We start from the raw sequence: 17,418 nt of genomic DNA, 5'->3' as shown, positions 1-17,418 counted from the left end.
AAATCACCCTAAATATGGATGTCAGATATCTACTGAATAGTTTAAAGCCAATATGCATAGATTTACCAAAATATGTGGTATGTACGGACCCCAAATGCAAACGTGCATATGAATGTTCATGCTCAGCTTTATGTGCCGTAAGACCCCCAAACTGTAAAAAAAAAAACAGAAAACCATATATGTTTGGATAGCACATATTTTCACGAATCAAACAATTTGAAATACATCTTTCTATACCAAAGCACCAAACAACAAAACTATACTAAATATACATAAGAAAACAGAGCAACAATGATAAAATGTCAGCTTTTTGATAAAAAACAAAAGTGTAATAAAATAAAGAGCCAAACAAGGTACGTGTTTGGCAGTCTGAACCCTTGTCTGCCAGAACGTACGGAGTACATGCTTGGCAGGCAAAGGGTTAATTTTATTCCATGTGGATTTTTAAAAGGAGAGGGCAAAACCATAACTAGGAGAGAATGATGTGAATCAATGATGTGAATCAATGTATCTTAGGTTCTACTGTCTGTATGTATATGCTACTGTACGGTTACAATTTCATTAGCAAGCTCCTGTCATGTTTTTACCTGTATAACTGCATATTGGCTCTGTGTGTCGGATAGCATTTAAACACTACTGTCTTATTCACCGTGTCTGTTGTATATGTAGGTAATACTGGATTTAGAAGAAGAAAGGAGGAGGCATGCTCAGGATGCAGCGGATGGAGATGATGTGACATACATGTTAGAGAAAGAAAGAGAGAGGCTGGCACAGCAGGTAACACAGAGTCCACTGCTTGGTAAACTTAAAAAAAGAACAAATTCTTTCATGGCATGTAATTTCATTGTCTTCTCTAGGGGTTGGGTTGGCTGTGGGAATATTTAAAAAAAAATAATAATCCAGCATTTTCTTTCAGTATAGTTAACATTATTATTTTAATAATGATGACGAATAATAATGTCAATGTCATTAAAGTGATTTCCTTTTATTACTGGCTGACTAAAACATTTTTTCTTTTGAAGTAGTATATAGTTCTACTATAACTTTACTCCTTTTTTTTTTTATATATACAGTTTTATATAACCATAGTGCCTTAACACCACACACACACACACATTTTGAAAGTGCTTGGTTGTCAGTGATATTTATTTCTAACTTTCATGTCATAAATAGGGATGCACCGAATCCACTATTTTGGATTCGGCCAAACCCCCGAATCCTTCGCGAAAGATTCGGCCGAATACTGAATCCTTATTTGGATATGCAAATTAGGGGTGGAAAGGGGAAAAAAGTTTTTAACTTTTTTGTTTTTTGACAAAAAGTCATGTGATTTCCCTCCCCGCCCCTTTTTTGCAGATTCGGTTCGGCCTGGCAGAAGGATTCAGCGAATCCGAATCCTGCTGAAAAAGGCTGAATCTTGGCTGAATCCCGAACCGAATCCTGGATTCCGTGCATCCCTAGTCATAAGGTTACTATAAAAAAAGTCATGATTAAATTTTCCCACTATAGGTGTAGTGTAAGTTTCCAAAATATTATAATTTCTCAAAGAGAATGAAGAGTTAGGGCAAGCCTTAGTGCTTCCTCCTGGATGTCTCCGTATAGGAGCCACAAGGCCCCCTGACAGTATAATGGGCCATGGACCCCACTGAGAAAGCACTGCCTGATATGAAAAGAAAGCTTCGGGGTTTGGCGACTGGTATGGAAGCTTATGAAGCCCAGCAAAATTGCAAAGGGCAAGTAATAGAGGCCTTTCTCTCTCTCTCTTTGGTCACAGGAAATCCTGTGGCAGTTGCTCCTCCCACAGCTTCATTGGCTGGTGAACCCCGCATTCCCCCACTGCCTCGCTATAACAGGCCTGCAGAGGCTTTGTGACCCAGTATGAGAATGGGCAACAGCTGTCTGGGAGAAGAATTCCCCTCTGACCTTTGATGCCATGGCTTTCCCCCAATCCTTTCAGACTGTGTGTGACACCCTGGGTCATGTGGCTAATGCCTCTTCCCGTCTCCTACTGATCCGGCAAGGGAACCACAGTGCCAGTGAGTACGCAATTGACTTTAGAACTTTAATGGCTGAAACTAATTGGAACAGTGAGGCTTATGGGGCTGTCTTTTATCAAGGCCTGTCGAGCAGACTCAAAAATGACTTATTCTCGAGGGATCTCCCCGAGTAATTGCAAGACCTGATTGCTTTATTTATCAAGGTAGACACACTGCTCTGGGAGCATCAAGCCAATAAGGAGAATTGCAGGAAATTCCAGCCTGTACTGGTTCCATGCTTTTAAAGACCTCTCCTGCCTGTTCTTCCTTCACAACCATCAGTCACTCCTCCGGAGGAACCTATGCAGATTGGGAGGGCACATCTCTCCAGAGACGCACGGCTGGTCTGTGTTTATACTGTGGCGGCCAAGCTCATTTTGCATTATCTAGGCGGCATTGAACCTGCACCCCAAGGGAACTCTCACCAGTTTCTTCTGCTGTTTCAGATTCAGTAGCATCCATGAAATTTGCGGCAGATCCAGAATCAAGAGATGCAGAACGTCTTAGAGGCTAGATTCTAGCCTCTAAGACGTTCTGCATCTCTTGATTCTGGATCTGCCGCAAATTTCATGGATGCTACTTTCGCCAAGCATGGGGGTATTTCCCTGTTTCCCCTGTCTACTCCCCTGTGGGTCTTGGCAATTGACGATAGACCATTAACTACTGGAATAATTTCTGAGACAACTGGTGAATTACCTCTGACTATTGGAACTCTGCATAAAGAAAGTCTGTTGTTCCTAATTATCAACTGTCCTTCGGCTCCTGTGGTCCTGGGTTTACACTGGCTTCGTCTGCACAATCCCTCGATTGACTGGTCAGCCAATCAAATCTCTTACTTTGAAAATAACTATTTACCCACTTACCCTATACACCGAGTGTCTATCTCTTCTGCTGACATTCATTCCCTGCCAGCTGTTTACAAGAACTTCTCCAATGTTTTCTGCAAGAAGTTAGCGGAGTTCCTTCCTCTGCAACGCCCCTACGACTGCCCCATTGACATTCTCCCTTGTAATATGCCTCCCAGAAGTCGCACTCCAGCCGAGACCTCCACCATAAAGGAGTACATTCAAGAGAATCTCCATAGGGGTATGTCCCTTTTTTTCTCCTGCTGTGGCTGGATTCTTCTTAGTGGAGAAGGATGGGTTACAGTACCTCCCTGTATCAATTACCAGGGTCTCAGCAAGATCACGGTTAAGAACTGATACCCCCTGCCTCTCATCTCAGAGCTCTTCAATTAACTTATTCGCATACATGAGGGGGATGAATGGAAGATGGCATTTAACACCAGGCATGGGTCATGAATGCCTAGTGATGCCCTTTGGCCTCTGCAACACCACTGCCATATTCCAAGAATTTGTGAATGACATCCTTAGAGATTGTGTGCGGAAACTGGTAGTCGTATACTTGGATGACGTTTTAATCTTCTCCAAAGACTTTGAAAGTCATCGCTACCAAGTGAAGGAGGTACTCTCTCATTTGAGGAACAATTCCCTCTTCGCCAAGTTGGAGAAGTGTGTCTTCTCCAAAATTCCCTTCCCTGGCTATATGATCTCCTTGGAGGGATTCGAGATGGACCCCTCCAAAGTCATGGTGATTCTGAAATATCCTCTTCCCATGAGTACCAAGGCCATACAAAGATTTGTCAGATTCTCAAATTATTACCGGCAATTCATTAAGGGGTTCTTCTCCCGTATAGCCCCAATCCTGGTCCTCATCTGGAAGGGAGTAAAGCCTAACATTTCCTTAAGAAATTCTCCCTTGCTGAACAAAATTACGATATTGGCAATCACAAATTGCTGGCAGTGAAACTTGCTCTCAAGGAGTGGCATCATCTCTTGAAAGGTGCACCACACCCTGTTACTATCTACATGGGACCATCGAAACTTGGAATTCATACAGACTCTCGAGACTAAATCCCCAGCAGGCTATGTGGGCTCTCTTCTTCTCACGGATTAACTTTGTCCTCACCTATCACCCTGGTTCCAAGAATCAGAAGGCAGATATCCTGTCCAGAAGTTTCATCTCTGAGAATTGTCACAGTGAGGATCAAGACCCTTTAATTCCTTACAGCCTCCCTATTTTCCCAATTTACTAACCTAAGTCTGTCTGTCCTTTCCTCTGCTCCCCCTGATACACCCATTGGAATGTTGTTTGTGCCACTTGAACTCTGCCTTCCTATTCTGCAGCAAACCACTGTTCCAAGCAGGCCGGACACCCCGGTACTAAGAAGACTTTAGAGTTAATATGTTGTCTCTTCTGGTGGCCAACTGTACGGAAGGACGTCAAAGACTTTGTCGCGTCTTGTGCCGCTTCCAAGCCTAGCCATTTACGTCCTAGTGGTCGATTGCAACCTTAACCCATTCCTTCCCTTCCTTGAACTCACTTAGCCATGGACTTAATTTTTGAGTTGCCACCATCAGAGGAAAACACTGCTATATGGGTAGTTATTGACCTCTTCAGTAAAATGGCACATGTCATCCCTCTTAGGAAACTTCCCTCGGCAGTTGAATTCTCTCAGCTTTTCATCCAATATATCTTCAGTCTACATGGCTTCCCAGTGGATATTGTTTTGGACAGAGGTTCCCAGTTTGTGTCCAAGTCCCTGTGTAAAGATTTGGGTATTGTTCTTCACTTCTCCTCTGCTTACTATCCTCAATTCAATGGAGCAGCTGAGAGAGTAAATCAAGCACTGGAACAGTTCCTGAGAAGTCACGTATCCCTCTGTCAGGATGACTGGTCCGATCTACCCCCTGGGCAGAATTTGCTCATAACAATACTAACCATGTATCCACTGGTAGGTCGCTATTTCTGACAATGTATGTATGGACAACATTCTCCTAGCTTTTCCTTTCAAAAAAATGTATTCAAACTCCTATTTTATCACATTAGTCAAGCAAAATGAACTTAAATTACATAAATTATTTGAATCTTGTTGCCTTCAGTCTGGGAATTCATAATTATAGGAAGCAAGCAGGAGCCATACATCATCTCAGAATCATGTTTGTGCACCAGAATGGGGGACCCGATGTCCATCCTCATGCCCTGGCTACACAATTATGCCTAAGGCATAGAAGGGGGGCAGACAATATTTGTTTGACAGCTGAGATTTTTAAATGAGCTTACAACAGCTATGAATGCTTTAATAAAAAACAGAAATTGGATTTCATGTTTAATTTGAAAATTATTATATAGCTTTTTAGGTCTATTATACACTTTAAAATTTCCTCTTGTTGGATGTTCCAGCTGCTGATGATCATGAGGCCCACATGTCTAAAATTTCTTCTGCCACTAAGACAAATTTGGAGAAAAGTACTATGTCCTACAAATACTGTGCTGAACCTGGAAGTCTTCTCCCCAGTATACAGTAGGGGAAAAAGTTTGGCTTTTCCTGAGATGTGAATCTCCAATGTTTTTCATGTGTCTTTGGTAAAACCGACTATCGCTATTTGCTTCTCCTCTGATCTGCCTCCTCCTTCTTCTGTCACCGTAGATGACGTACAAGAATATGAAGTGGAATAGATCTTGGACTCAAGATTCTCCAGAGGGTCACTTCAGTTCCTGATAAATTGTAAGGGTTTTTATCCAGAGGTATGTTCCTGGATAAATATACACTGATGTCCATGCTCCCTGTTTGTTGCGGGAATTTTACAAAAAGTTTCCTCATAAGCTGGGACATGGTGGTCCAGTGGCCCCCCTGGGGGAGGGTATACTGTCAGGAGCGCCCCAATGAGGAGCGTGCCGCTTCTTAGGCAAGATGGTGTAGCCGTGTTGTGGGCGTGACACCAATGTGCCAAAAAAAATTAAGAGACGCTGAAGTCACAGGTTCAGTGCCCTATTATAGGTCAGCCCTGGTTGCTGCTTAATTCTTCTAATATTGATTCCTGGATTTATGACCCCTCACTTTTACCCTGACACTGATCCTTTGCTGCCTGCCTCCTGAATTTCTGCCTGAACTTTGACTTCGCTCACTTCTGAACCCTTTGGCTACCGTGAACTGGAATTAACCCTAGTGCTTCCTGCTTGGTCCAGACATCTCCATATAGGAGCTGCAAGGCCCCCTGACAGGTGGAAATCTCTACAACCTCCATCACATGCTGAATGGATGGCCCTAGTAGAAGAGAAAAGGAAAATAGAGGAAATAACTTATATGATATATAATAGAAGTAAAAAATATTGGAACATATGGAAACCTTGGCTTAAACACGTAAAAGACAAAGGAACATTAAAACAATAAAGTTGTTCTCTACTAGTACAAACCCTTAGACCAGGGGTGTCCAAACTTTTTTACAACGAGGGCCAGATTTGGTGAAGTGAAAATGTGTGGGGGCCGACCATTCTAATTGTTCCATTATCTGGGAGCACAAAAGAAAGGGAGGCCCCAAAATGGACAGGGCAACTCTAATGTACAATAGTTTGTTTCAGCTTATACTTGAGGGGATAATAAATAATTATTTACCACACAAATCAGCCCTGACAAGCTTCCTGCATCTGCACCAGAACGATTACATAACACTGTGCCTAACCATAATGCTCATACAGGCCTGGACTGGCAATCTGTGTACAGGCTACTTGCCTGGGACTGGCAAACTTCCCCCCTTTCTCCTCCACCCCTCTGTAGCTCACTCTGACAGCCAGAGAGAGAAGTTGTGGAGGAGTGTGTTGTGTGAGTGCAGAAGAACAGAAGTCTCCTGCACAGACTGACTCTGACTGAGTTTTACCTCGTAGTCATGGTGAATGGCAGCACACTGCAGCAGGCAGCCTCTCTCAGTCTCCTGAGACGTCCACACGCTGTCTCCCCAGTCCCCACCCAGTTTCCAGAGGGCAGGCTTACAGTCTGACTCCAGCCAGCCAGAGTGAAGCCGTGGGGAGGGGGGCGTGCCTGGGCAGCACAGCTCTAGTGACGTCCACACTCTCACACACCCAGTCTCCTCACAGGCCAGCCAGCGAAGTGGGGGGCGGGGCATGCCGGCACAGCAGCAGCAGCAGCAGCAGTCTCTCTCCTCTCCAGGGACTGTAATCAGAGGGAATGAGGTGCCTGCCGTGCTGGACGTGGTGACGTTTACAGCGCTGCGCCGCCTCCCAGTTAGTTAGTTGGTCTGCGGTCGCTGGGAGATTAGGTCTTGGCTTGCTCCCTGTATCTTTTAGGAATTTGATGCGGGCCAATTTAAAATGGATCGCGGGCCGCAGTTGGCCCGCGGGCCGTAGTTTGGACACCCCTGCCTTAGACTTTAACTTGCTATTATAGGCTTAAACTCCACAATTTTATATTTAGAATATGTATTAGAACCCAGTTTAAGGAATATTGCTGTATAATGAGTGGTTAAAACTTTGTTTTCATGACTTGTATACTACTTGAGTTAAAAGTTCCCTCCCCTTTTGTTTTCTGTATCTCCCTTATTTTTGTTTATTTCAAAAGAATATAAAAAAAATTAAAGTCCATGAACTCAACTTTCCCGGTGGCCAGTTTGCAGATTCTCTAGAAAGGTCAACATGTGCATGAAAAATGTTGTGATAAAGTATTTTGTAATTGTCGTTCTTGCTATGTTTTTAATTGTTTGTTGCTGTACATGTATGCTGGTGCAATAACAAAATTCTAGTGTAATCTTACGTGGCTTTGCTTTTTTTTAAAAAAAAAAACTGTTACATTCCTACATGTCTTATATTCTTACATATATATTTGTATCTCTATATTTAGCTGGAATTTGAGAAGTCTCAAGTTAAAAAATTGGAAAAAGAGCAGAAAAGGCTTTCTAGTCAGCTGGAGGAGGAGAAAGCCCGTCACAAGCAACTGTCATCTGTTCTTATGAAAGAGTGTACAAAAGCCAACAATAGGGCAGTGGAGGAAGGACAGAGAGTGGAAGATGTTAACCTAAAGCTGGAAAAGGTTAGAAACAAAGTGAGCCAGCTAGAAGAAGAGTTGTCTCTTGAAAAGAAACGAGGCTTGCAGATGGAAGCACAGGTGGAAAAGCAACTTTCAGAGTTTGATATTGAGAGAGAGCAACTGAAAGCCAAGTTAAATAGAGAAGAAAATCGCACGACAACTTTAAAAGAAGAACTGGAGTCCTTAAAAAAGTCCTTGAAAGAGCTGAAGACCACCAACCAAGTTCCAGTGCCTTCATCCAAGGAAATAAGTGAGCTGGTGTCTATTGGTGTATCAACAGAGAAAGCTGACTTCGTTTCTGTGTCATGCCAGACCGAACCCTTCCAAAATGAAAAATGTCACACGGATGTTTCTGCAAAATCCAATATCCCCTTTTTAGCTCCATCTAAGATTCCTCAGCCATATTCCAAAATAAATGGGCACTGTAATACATCAACACAGAACAATGAGCCCATTTTAAAATTAAACGTGGGAGACAACCAGAAAGAAAAGTGCAATGCATCAGACAGTCTGTCTGACAATGGGAACTCCCCAGTCAGAGTAGAGTCTCCTCTGCATATGACAGGACACCTTTCTTCAAGTGGTGCTTCTTCCTCACCCATCAGTACAGCAGCTTCCTCCTTAACTTCTTCTCCATGCTCTTCTCCAGTGCTTTCACGCCGTCTGATTGGAGCAACAGCCAACAGTCCTGGTTATCAATCTTCCTACCAAGTTGGTATCAACCAGCGCTTCCATGCTGCCCGCCACAAGTTCCAGTCTCAGGCAGAGCAAGATCAACATGTTACTGGTTTACAGAGCCCCCCTTCCAGGGACTTGTCTCCAACCTTAGCAGATAATTCAGCAGCCAAGCAGCTTGCACGCAATACTGTGACTCAGGTGCTATCCCGCTTCACCAGCCAACAGACCTCCAGCAAACCTGTACCTCCCAACAGCTCACCTTTTGGCACAGATTATAGAACCCTTGCCAATGCTGCCTCTAATCAGAAGAGTGATGGAAGCCATTCCCCAAACCCTTTGAAAGTTTCTAGCCCTCTCAGTCCTGTATCACCTGGAATTAAATCACCAACCATATCTCGGGTTGAACGAGGAAACCCCCCACCAATTCCTCCAAAGAAACCAGGGTTAGCTCAGTCTCCAGCATCTCCCATACCACCATCCAAAGCAACCAACCAATCATCTGCTTTGGCAGCCTCAGTGGAGGTTTCAGATACCTACTACTCCAATAACGGAGTCTTCACAAATGGAAAAGAAATTGAAATCATGCTTCCATCTGATAGCTAGTTTCACCCCAGTCTTGTGAGGACATTGTTCCATGACTTAATAACACTGTCAGACCATTGTGTCTGAATTGTGCTATACAATTAAGATGATCAAAAGTATGTTATTTATTTTAATAATCAAAAACATTTTCCCATATCCCCGATTTCATATTCCTTTCCTTTTTCTGTGGAAGTATTATTTTTAATTAGAAAACATTTCCAGGAACTTTCTGATAACCTAGAGCATAAAATGCAGTCTTAATACCCAATAGAAAAGCAAAAGACTTTTTTTTAAAATTCATGCATCTTGAGTGGACAAGAGTGTTTTAAAAATTGGGTTGCTGATAATTAAGAGAACCAAGTAATGTCTGGCAGTTATAAATTTATCTCTACCAGCATCTTTTGATCCTGATTACCAGATATCTGTGATTAATTGCCTGCAGAAAGGTCTGTCGGTGTATTTCAGAGTAAGTAAACAACTTTGGTGTGGGAATCTATACCAGCTTGCCAGTATATATATATATAAAATCTCCCTGCAGGCAGCACTCCGCTTGTAAAATTTACGTAAACAGTTTAAATATTTTAAAGAAAGACCAGTAACAACAAGATATCTGTGTGTGTGTGTGTGTATATTATATATATATGTGTGTGTGTGTGTGTGTGTGTGTGTAGAGAGAGAGAGAGAGAAGGAGATTTTGTATTTCGTGTTCTTTAAGCTTTAATTAATTAACTTCCCAATTCAATTAATCCTGCGTTTTAACACTTTATGCACAGGCACTAGCGCAGCAGTAAGGATGTGTGAGCTCTCCAGTGGTCATGGTTGCTTGGGGCTAACCATACTGCTGTAGTTGTTAAATAAAGAACCAGTTTGCCAAATGTTTCCTTATGTAGCCTTTAACTGTCTAATAGATGAACAGGTTTACGTAAGGTTGATGGTTTATAACAATACATACTAGCTGTGAACAAAAATGGACTGATCTGCCTGAATGTTAAACAGCCTGCTTAAAATTATTGGGAAGTGTTTCTCTTGTTGTTTTAAAATTATTGCCATTTTCAGTTCAAAACTTTTTAGTGCTTCCTTTCCTGGTAAGTGAAAGAATATTGCCAGTGACCACTAGGTGCTGCTGTTGACTTACCAGATCTAGATTTCTGAACCAAGGTTTAAATGCAAAGGATACAAAACACAATTATATCTGCATACAAATGTTTGCAGAACCCTTTATAATGAATTTCAATATTATTGGTGATGTCAGAAGAAATTGTGTTAAAAAGACATTCTGCAATATCAGTAAAGGAATCCATAAGAGACATGGCAGTGTAGAAACGCTAATCCTAGCATTTTGTTCCTATAACGTACAGGTTATACCCTGTGTTTGGAAAAGCATATTAACGATTGAAATGAAATAAGCACACTAATGCACTGAGTTACAAAATTAATACTTAAATATTAATGCTTAAATATTTTTTTAAAAATTATATTTACTTAGTTGTATGTATGTGGTGTCTGCTCTACTATTAGGCAGTTAAGCATTGCCTGTAACGATCTTAAGAAATTTACTAATTTGTTCTAATTAATTTTACACTTCCACATGGTTGGGCAGAGTATAAGGAATCAGTATACCATAGCTAAAAAAAATGCACTGACTCAATGACTGACCACTCACCACCCTCAGTTATAATTCAAAAGTATACCACGTAAATGGGAAGCAATATAGTAAGTAGCGGAGTTAAAAATATTCGTTGCCATAGACCTAAGAATAGGTCCATGTTATGCTCTATGTTCTTGGTGCAAATTGAAATATGCTTACATTGGAGCCCTGACAATTAGCTGCTACGTTACCATTTACATCACTATGTCCTCCAGTTAGTTCCCTACTTGCTAGCCACCCTTATTTTGGATATTTTTAAGAGATGCCAGCAATTTTTTCATATCTGCAAGTTCAGTTACAGCAGATGTACACATGATGTATTATAGGTAAACACCTATATATATTTAGCATTATCAATTCTGATTTCAAAATCTCTTAATATTTTTAAGAGATGCCAGCAATTTTTTCATATCTGCAAGTTCAGTTACAGCAGATGTACACATGATGTATTATAGGTAAACACCTATATATATTTAGCATTATCAATTCTGATTTCAAAATGTATAACATATAGGCATTGCCATTCAGCTTGACCTGTGCAGTAATTATGCTAGTGTTATTCTTCCCACAAAGTGCCTTTAAATGTATTAACAATCATATTGAGAAACTGTTCCTGTATAGCAGGGGTGTCCAAACTTTTGGCTTCCCTGGGCCACATTGGAAGAAGAAAAATGTTCTGTGGCCACACTCAAAATACACACAAACACTAATGCTAACTTATGATTTATTTTATTGTAAAAGTAAAAGAAAAAAGGGTATCATAAACCTAGTGGGATTTTTGACATTGTGTTTGAGAAACTAATTTATCAATATCTGGTTGAATGGAAGTAGTTGCAATTCTCACTGAATTCTCAAGGTGCTCATCAGATAATTCTTATTGGTTCTAATTTTACTCTTAGGGGCAGATTTACTAAGGGTCGAATATCGAGGGTTAATTAACCCTCGATATTCGACTAGGAACTAAAATCGTTCGACTTCGAATATCGAAGTCGAACGATTTAGCACTAATCCTACGATCGAAGGATTATTCTAACGATTAAATCCTTCGAATCGAACGATTCGAAGGATTTTAATCCAACGATCGAAGGAATATCCTTCGATCAAAAAAACGCTGGCAAGCCTATGGGGACCTTCCCCATAGGCTAACATTGACTTCGGTAGCTTTTAGCTGCCGAAGTAGGGGGTTGAAGTTTTTCTTAAAGAGACAGTACTTCGATTATCGAATGGTCGAATAGTCGAACGATTTTTAGTTCGTATCGTTCGATTCGAAGTCGAAGTAGTAGTCGAAGGTCGAAGTAGCCAAAAAAACACTTCGAAATTCGAAGTTTTTTTAATTCGAATCCTTCACTCGAGCTTTGTAAATGTGCCCCTAAGTGTGTTCATTCTTGAAAAAAGTTGCTCACAAATGTAGTCGCTGCATATATCCCTAGCATAGTGGGCGATACTGCTGAAGAATGCTTATCTGCCTTTGTAAGTAACCAAACGCTCACTTGCTAACTGCTTTTCCTACTCTAGGAAGCCACACACCACACACCCCATGTAAAATTTAAAGCACACATGCACACAATTAGGGACCGCGTACATACGCTCTCTGTGCGTGACATTGCAACATTATATTTCCTGGATTGGCGGAAGTTCAAGCTGGGCCGCATTCATATCCATCCTGGGCTGCATGCAGCCCTCGGGCTGCAGGTTGGACACCCCTGCTGTATAGCCAGTTGGATATCTACAGCCTGGAAGTGAAGATATGTATTAAAAAAAATGTACCAAGGGTATTTATTATTGTTGTAAACATTATTTTGAAATCAAGGCTCTTCGTTTGAACATTAGCAGAATTTATTAAACGTGTGATGTGAGATTGGTTGTTTCACCAGTTTTCATCTTAAATTCCTAAGGAGATTTTTAAAACTTCATCCAAGTTTAATCAATATATTGACTTGGATGAAAGATTGCGCCTTCCAATTTTATAAGTGTAGTGGATCGATTTACATAATGGATAATGGAGATCTGTTTAAATTTTGAGGGTGGAATTTAGTTGCAACAATTGCATGCAGGGACAATAATCCATATATATTACTAAACACTCATGTGACATAGCTATCTGGATACAGTTTTCAGGTCGGCTTTTAAGATATGCTCTTAACATTACAGCAAGCTTCTTCCAGTGAAAATACGTTGTACTATCAGTAACTGGCAAAAACATTACTGATCCCTACTGGTTCACTGCAAGAGAAATAGAACTGTGCATTCCATTTGATTAAATCATCGTTTAAACTCTTACTTTACTTTTTTTTGTAATGGGAAAATTAATGCAGCTTTGGTTATGAAGAGTATAAATTGTGAATGTGTGACCACTATTATATCTTTGGTTTTTGTACAGGATTAACACATTATGAAATTATGAATAAATAAAAAAACAAAAATAGACCTGCACTGGTAATACACCCTGTAAAGGTCTCCTGATAAATATGGTTTTTCATTCATTGCTACAGGCCCTAGATGAAATACCTAAAGTACAAGTGCAGTATCCTTGTCAATTAGTAATTTAAAAAGCAATCATCATCTGTATGAGTTAGACAGTTATTTTATGAGACATTTTGCAACTGGCCTATATTTTTGGTTGTTTGGACTGTTTGATATTCTGTTGAGACCTTCTCCTAGTTGCTTTCCCATGTGTCATTCAGAATTAATAAACACAAACACAGAAAGTTTAAAGTGACCCATACACATAGAATTTCTCTAAGAACAGGGACACACTTATCAGTAGTGATGTGAGGGCCAGCCTTAAACCCACAGGTTATCGCGTTCGGGCCGGCTATAAAAAATCTTTGGGTTCTTCTTCTTCTCTCCCTGCCCTCGACCTCACACTGCCAGCTTCTTGCTTCCATCCCTGAATTTATAAACTTGCGTCTGCACCGATGTTATTATATTTCAGAACATGAGTGAATGATACAGTAGTTAAGTATGGTTGGTACTATGATTGCATGTAGCTTGAGTGAGATGTGGTTCCTTCTTGTTGTCAGCAAGCTGCATTGCTGGGGATAAAGAATGCTGACTATAATTCTAAATGAAATTGCTTATAAATTCAATTTACCCTGGGCCACTGACAGCCTCCTTCAGAGATAGCTGCATGCCAAACAACCAAAACACTGCTTAAAGTACAAAGTGATTTTGTTTGATATGTTCCTTTACTTACTTACTGCACATGCTGAAAAAAGAGATCATGATAAATTGAAGTTAACTTTAATTATACAAAAAAAATATTACATTTGAATACATTTGTGTATTTCCTGTTTTAATTGGCAGCCATCCTGTTCTCTCAAAAATATCAGTCTGGGCATGAGTATAGTCCATGGATACAGTCTATCCTAAACTATATAGTCTGTCTCATAGACTCTTTGTTGATACTTAAATTTTAATTATTTTTGGACAGTTACTTGGTCCTCTGTATTTAAAACTCTTGATTGTCCTTTACTTTCTTTCCGGTATACCAGTATTGCATACTGCTTTTATAGAAAAAAGGCTACCTGTACATTGATGTGCTGATTTGGGAATTCGAAGTTAATAGAGTGAAAAAAAATATTTTTACTTCTGTTGGTGAACAAGCTTTGTTCAGTTAAGATTATGTCACACAGGATGATTAGTAACTAATACTTACCCTATAGAAATTAATGAGATCTGTTTCTAACTAGCTAGAAGTAGCAGCTGTTAACCTCACTGTGTGGCATCAACCTTAATTATTTTATAATTTTTGAAGCTTTATCACCAATAAATAGAGCTGCACCGAATCCAAGATTTGGTTCGGGATTCGGCTGAATCCTTCTGCCCGGCCGAACCGAAACTAAATCCTAATTTGCATATGCAAATTAGGGATGGGGAGAGAAATTGCGTGACTTTTTGTCACAAAACAAGGAAGTAAAAAATGTTTTCCCCTTCCCACCCCTAATTTGCATATGCATATGCAAATTAGGATTCGGTTCAGTATTCAGAGAATCTTTCACAAAGGATTCGGGGGTTCGGTCTAATCCAAAATAGTGGATTCAGTGCATCCCTACCAATAACACCAATCTTTATTAAATGACTTGTGTGCCTTCAAGTTTTGTAGCACAATGGAAATCTATTCCTAGTATAGCCTTATAGCAGGTCTCTCTGTACCTTCTGTAAAACTGAAGTTACAGTGACCCTTTAAAGGAGAACTAAACCCTAAAAATGAATATGGATAAAAATGCAATATTTTATATAGTGTACTTATTGCACCAGCCTAACGTTTAAGCTTGTCAGTATCAGCAATGATCCAGGACTTCAAACTTGTCATAAGGGGCCACCATCTTGGAAAGTGTCCCCGACACTCCTATGCTCAGTGGTCACTGAGCAGCTGTTGAGAAGGTAAGCTTAGGGGTCGTTGCAAATGATGTTGGCCTGTAATTAAAGCTGATGTTACAGGGCTGATTATTAAATTCGCATGCTAGTTGCACTGGTTGACATGTAGTAATTATCTGTATTAATTACTAATCTGCCTTATAGTATGACACATTTTAGTACAGGACAAGGCTGTCCTTTAAAAAAAACTCCCTTCTTGAAGCTCTGATTTATTTTATTTAGTAAATGATAAAATATTCCTTAGATCAGCAACTTTTTTAATACCTACATTTTCTGTCAGTAAGTCCTGACACGCACAACTTTTCATGACGTTCTTAAAATTTCTATGGTTCATAAATGTTAATGTGCAACAGTTTTTGGTGCGAAGCCAGAAAAATCATACATTGATCTTAACAATAATTCTCCACATGTTACTGAAGTTATTCAAGTTATATGATAGCTTGGAATCAAAACTTCCTTTTTATTTAGTACAGTGCTCAAATGTACACATATTTTAGAGAGAAATTGGTGGTTAATTATAAAACCAATTAAGATATTTAGTGACGTTTGGCAATGTAGTTGAACAGTGGGGGTCATTTATCAACACATGCCCATTGGCATTAACCCATGGCAACCGATGAAATTGTTGCATTCATTGTTCTACTTGCAGCTGGATTTAAAAAGCTAATCACTGATTGGTTTGACTTGGGTAACAACCCATCGGCAAATTTGCCCAGTGTTGATAAATGAGCCCCAGTGGCTTTTGATGAATATGTTGCAAGAAATGAGTGGCTTCAGTTGACCACTGAACTGATACAGGTATAGGATTTACTATCCTTGTTTTACAAATACTGTGTTTTTTCCCATAATTTCGGGAACACCATTGGCTATATTTATCAAAAAGTGAAGTGAGAGTTTGCCACAGTCCTCTAGAGTGAAATTCCGCCAGCCTCCATTAATTTCTGCCGATAAAAGAAAATATATATTTTTTTAAAATGTCATCATTTGCTTAAAATGCACTCTGTGGGAAATTGCCTTCCTGTAATACAGTGTTTTCTGGATAAGCGATCCAATACTGGTCGTATAAATGCAGCAATACTCTGCTTTCCCATAAAATAAGTATAATGTATATGTTTCAGTATGCCACATCATGCCGTGATTTCTCATATGGGTTTGCATTATCAACTGCAAACTTATATAACCACATTAATGGAGCAGCATGTTTGTTCTGAATTCCACTTTTTACTGTATGTTTTAAGATTGTCTGAAAACCTCTTGCATTCTTTTGTCACTTGCTCTAAGCCAAAGTAGTAGCAGCTAGAGATCTGTGAGTGTGATGTGTGTGCTCTAACCGAGAACATTAACACACATCCCCCTTTAACACGTTATTAATACAGCATTAAATGCTTGCACTCAATTTATACAAATTCGATTTTCAAATATACCATATAACTAAAAATGGCCTTGAATATTTAAGCTCTCCAACTTCATTAGGCAGTCCTAACCAGTTGCTGCATGTCACATGGTGTGCTCAACATTTGCTAGTTTTAGTGAAAGTTGTGACATGACATACTGTATAACTTGTAATGCTGTGTCCACACAATGCACTAATCCTTACCCATAACTTTAATTGCTAATGTGTGTGTGTGTGTATCTGCTACACCTGGAAGTCAGAAAGAACCTCACTGCACCAGTGAGAATCTAAACACAATCATAAAACTGTCCCACTGCACCCCATAGTTCTCTAGGTTTTATAGAGCAATGTTTCTTTAACACTCCAAACCTGATATTGCTTTACTACAAATCCCTTTATGCTTAAACCTTGATAATATGTTGAAGTATTCTGGGATTTGTAGTCCAGCACAACCGAGTAGTGTTTAAATGGCCTTTAAATATTCATGACATTTTTACTACCTTGTTTTATCTTTTGCTTTGATATTTTATATGGTGATTTTTTTAGAGCGATGGATTTAAATTGAATGCATCTAATTATTCACAAACACAGCTATTCATTAATCATTGATAAATCATCCCCAGTAACAATATGGTAAATGTTTGGAAAACATAGTAGTGTAGGTCAGTCACTCTGATGCTGAGGTGTTATCTAAAAAGCCTGCCATAGTAAGACTCGCAATTAGCAATTATCACTTCATTACCAGGAAATGGTAATTTATGCAATATAATTTGGGGTATTTTTTTCTCCAACAATATATTGTTAAAGGCTTTAACATTAT

General features: G+C 39.8%; 1 protein-coding gene across 2 annotated transcripts in view; it reads left to right on the top strand.

The window, feature by feature from the left end:
• cttnbp2nl.L (CTTNBP2 N-terminal like L homeolog) overlaps positions 1-10,054 on the top strand; it is a 74,796-nt gene extending 64,742 nt beyond the window's left edge. For both annotated transcript variants that reach the window (XM_018246608.2, XM_018246607.2), the window contains exons 4-5: positions 670-777; positions 7,732-10,054. In XM_018246608.2, coding sequence (XP_018102097.1) covers positions 670-777; positions 7,732-9,198 — 1,575 coding nt within the window. In that variant the 3' untranslated portion in view covers positions 9,199-10,054. The remainder of the gene's footprint in view (positions 1-669; positions 778-7,731) is intronic.
• Positions 10,055-17,418: the final 7,364 nt, after the last annotated feature.

The sequence above is a fragment of the Xenopus laevis genome, chromosome 2L (assembly GCF_017654675.1).
Source record: "Xenopus laevis strain J_2021 chromosome 2L, Xenopus_laevis_v10.1, whole genome shotgun sequence".
Lineage (NCBI taxonomy): Eukaryota > Metazoa > Chordata > Amphibia > Anura > Pipidae > Xenopus > Xenopus laevis.
This window is presented reverse-complemented; position numbering and strand designations above follow the sequence as displayed.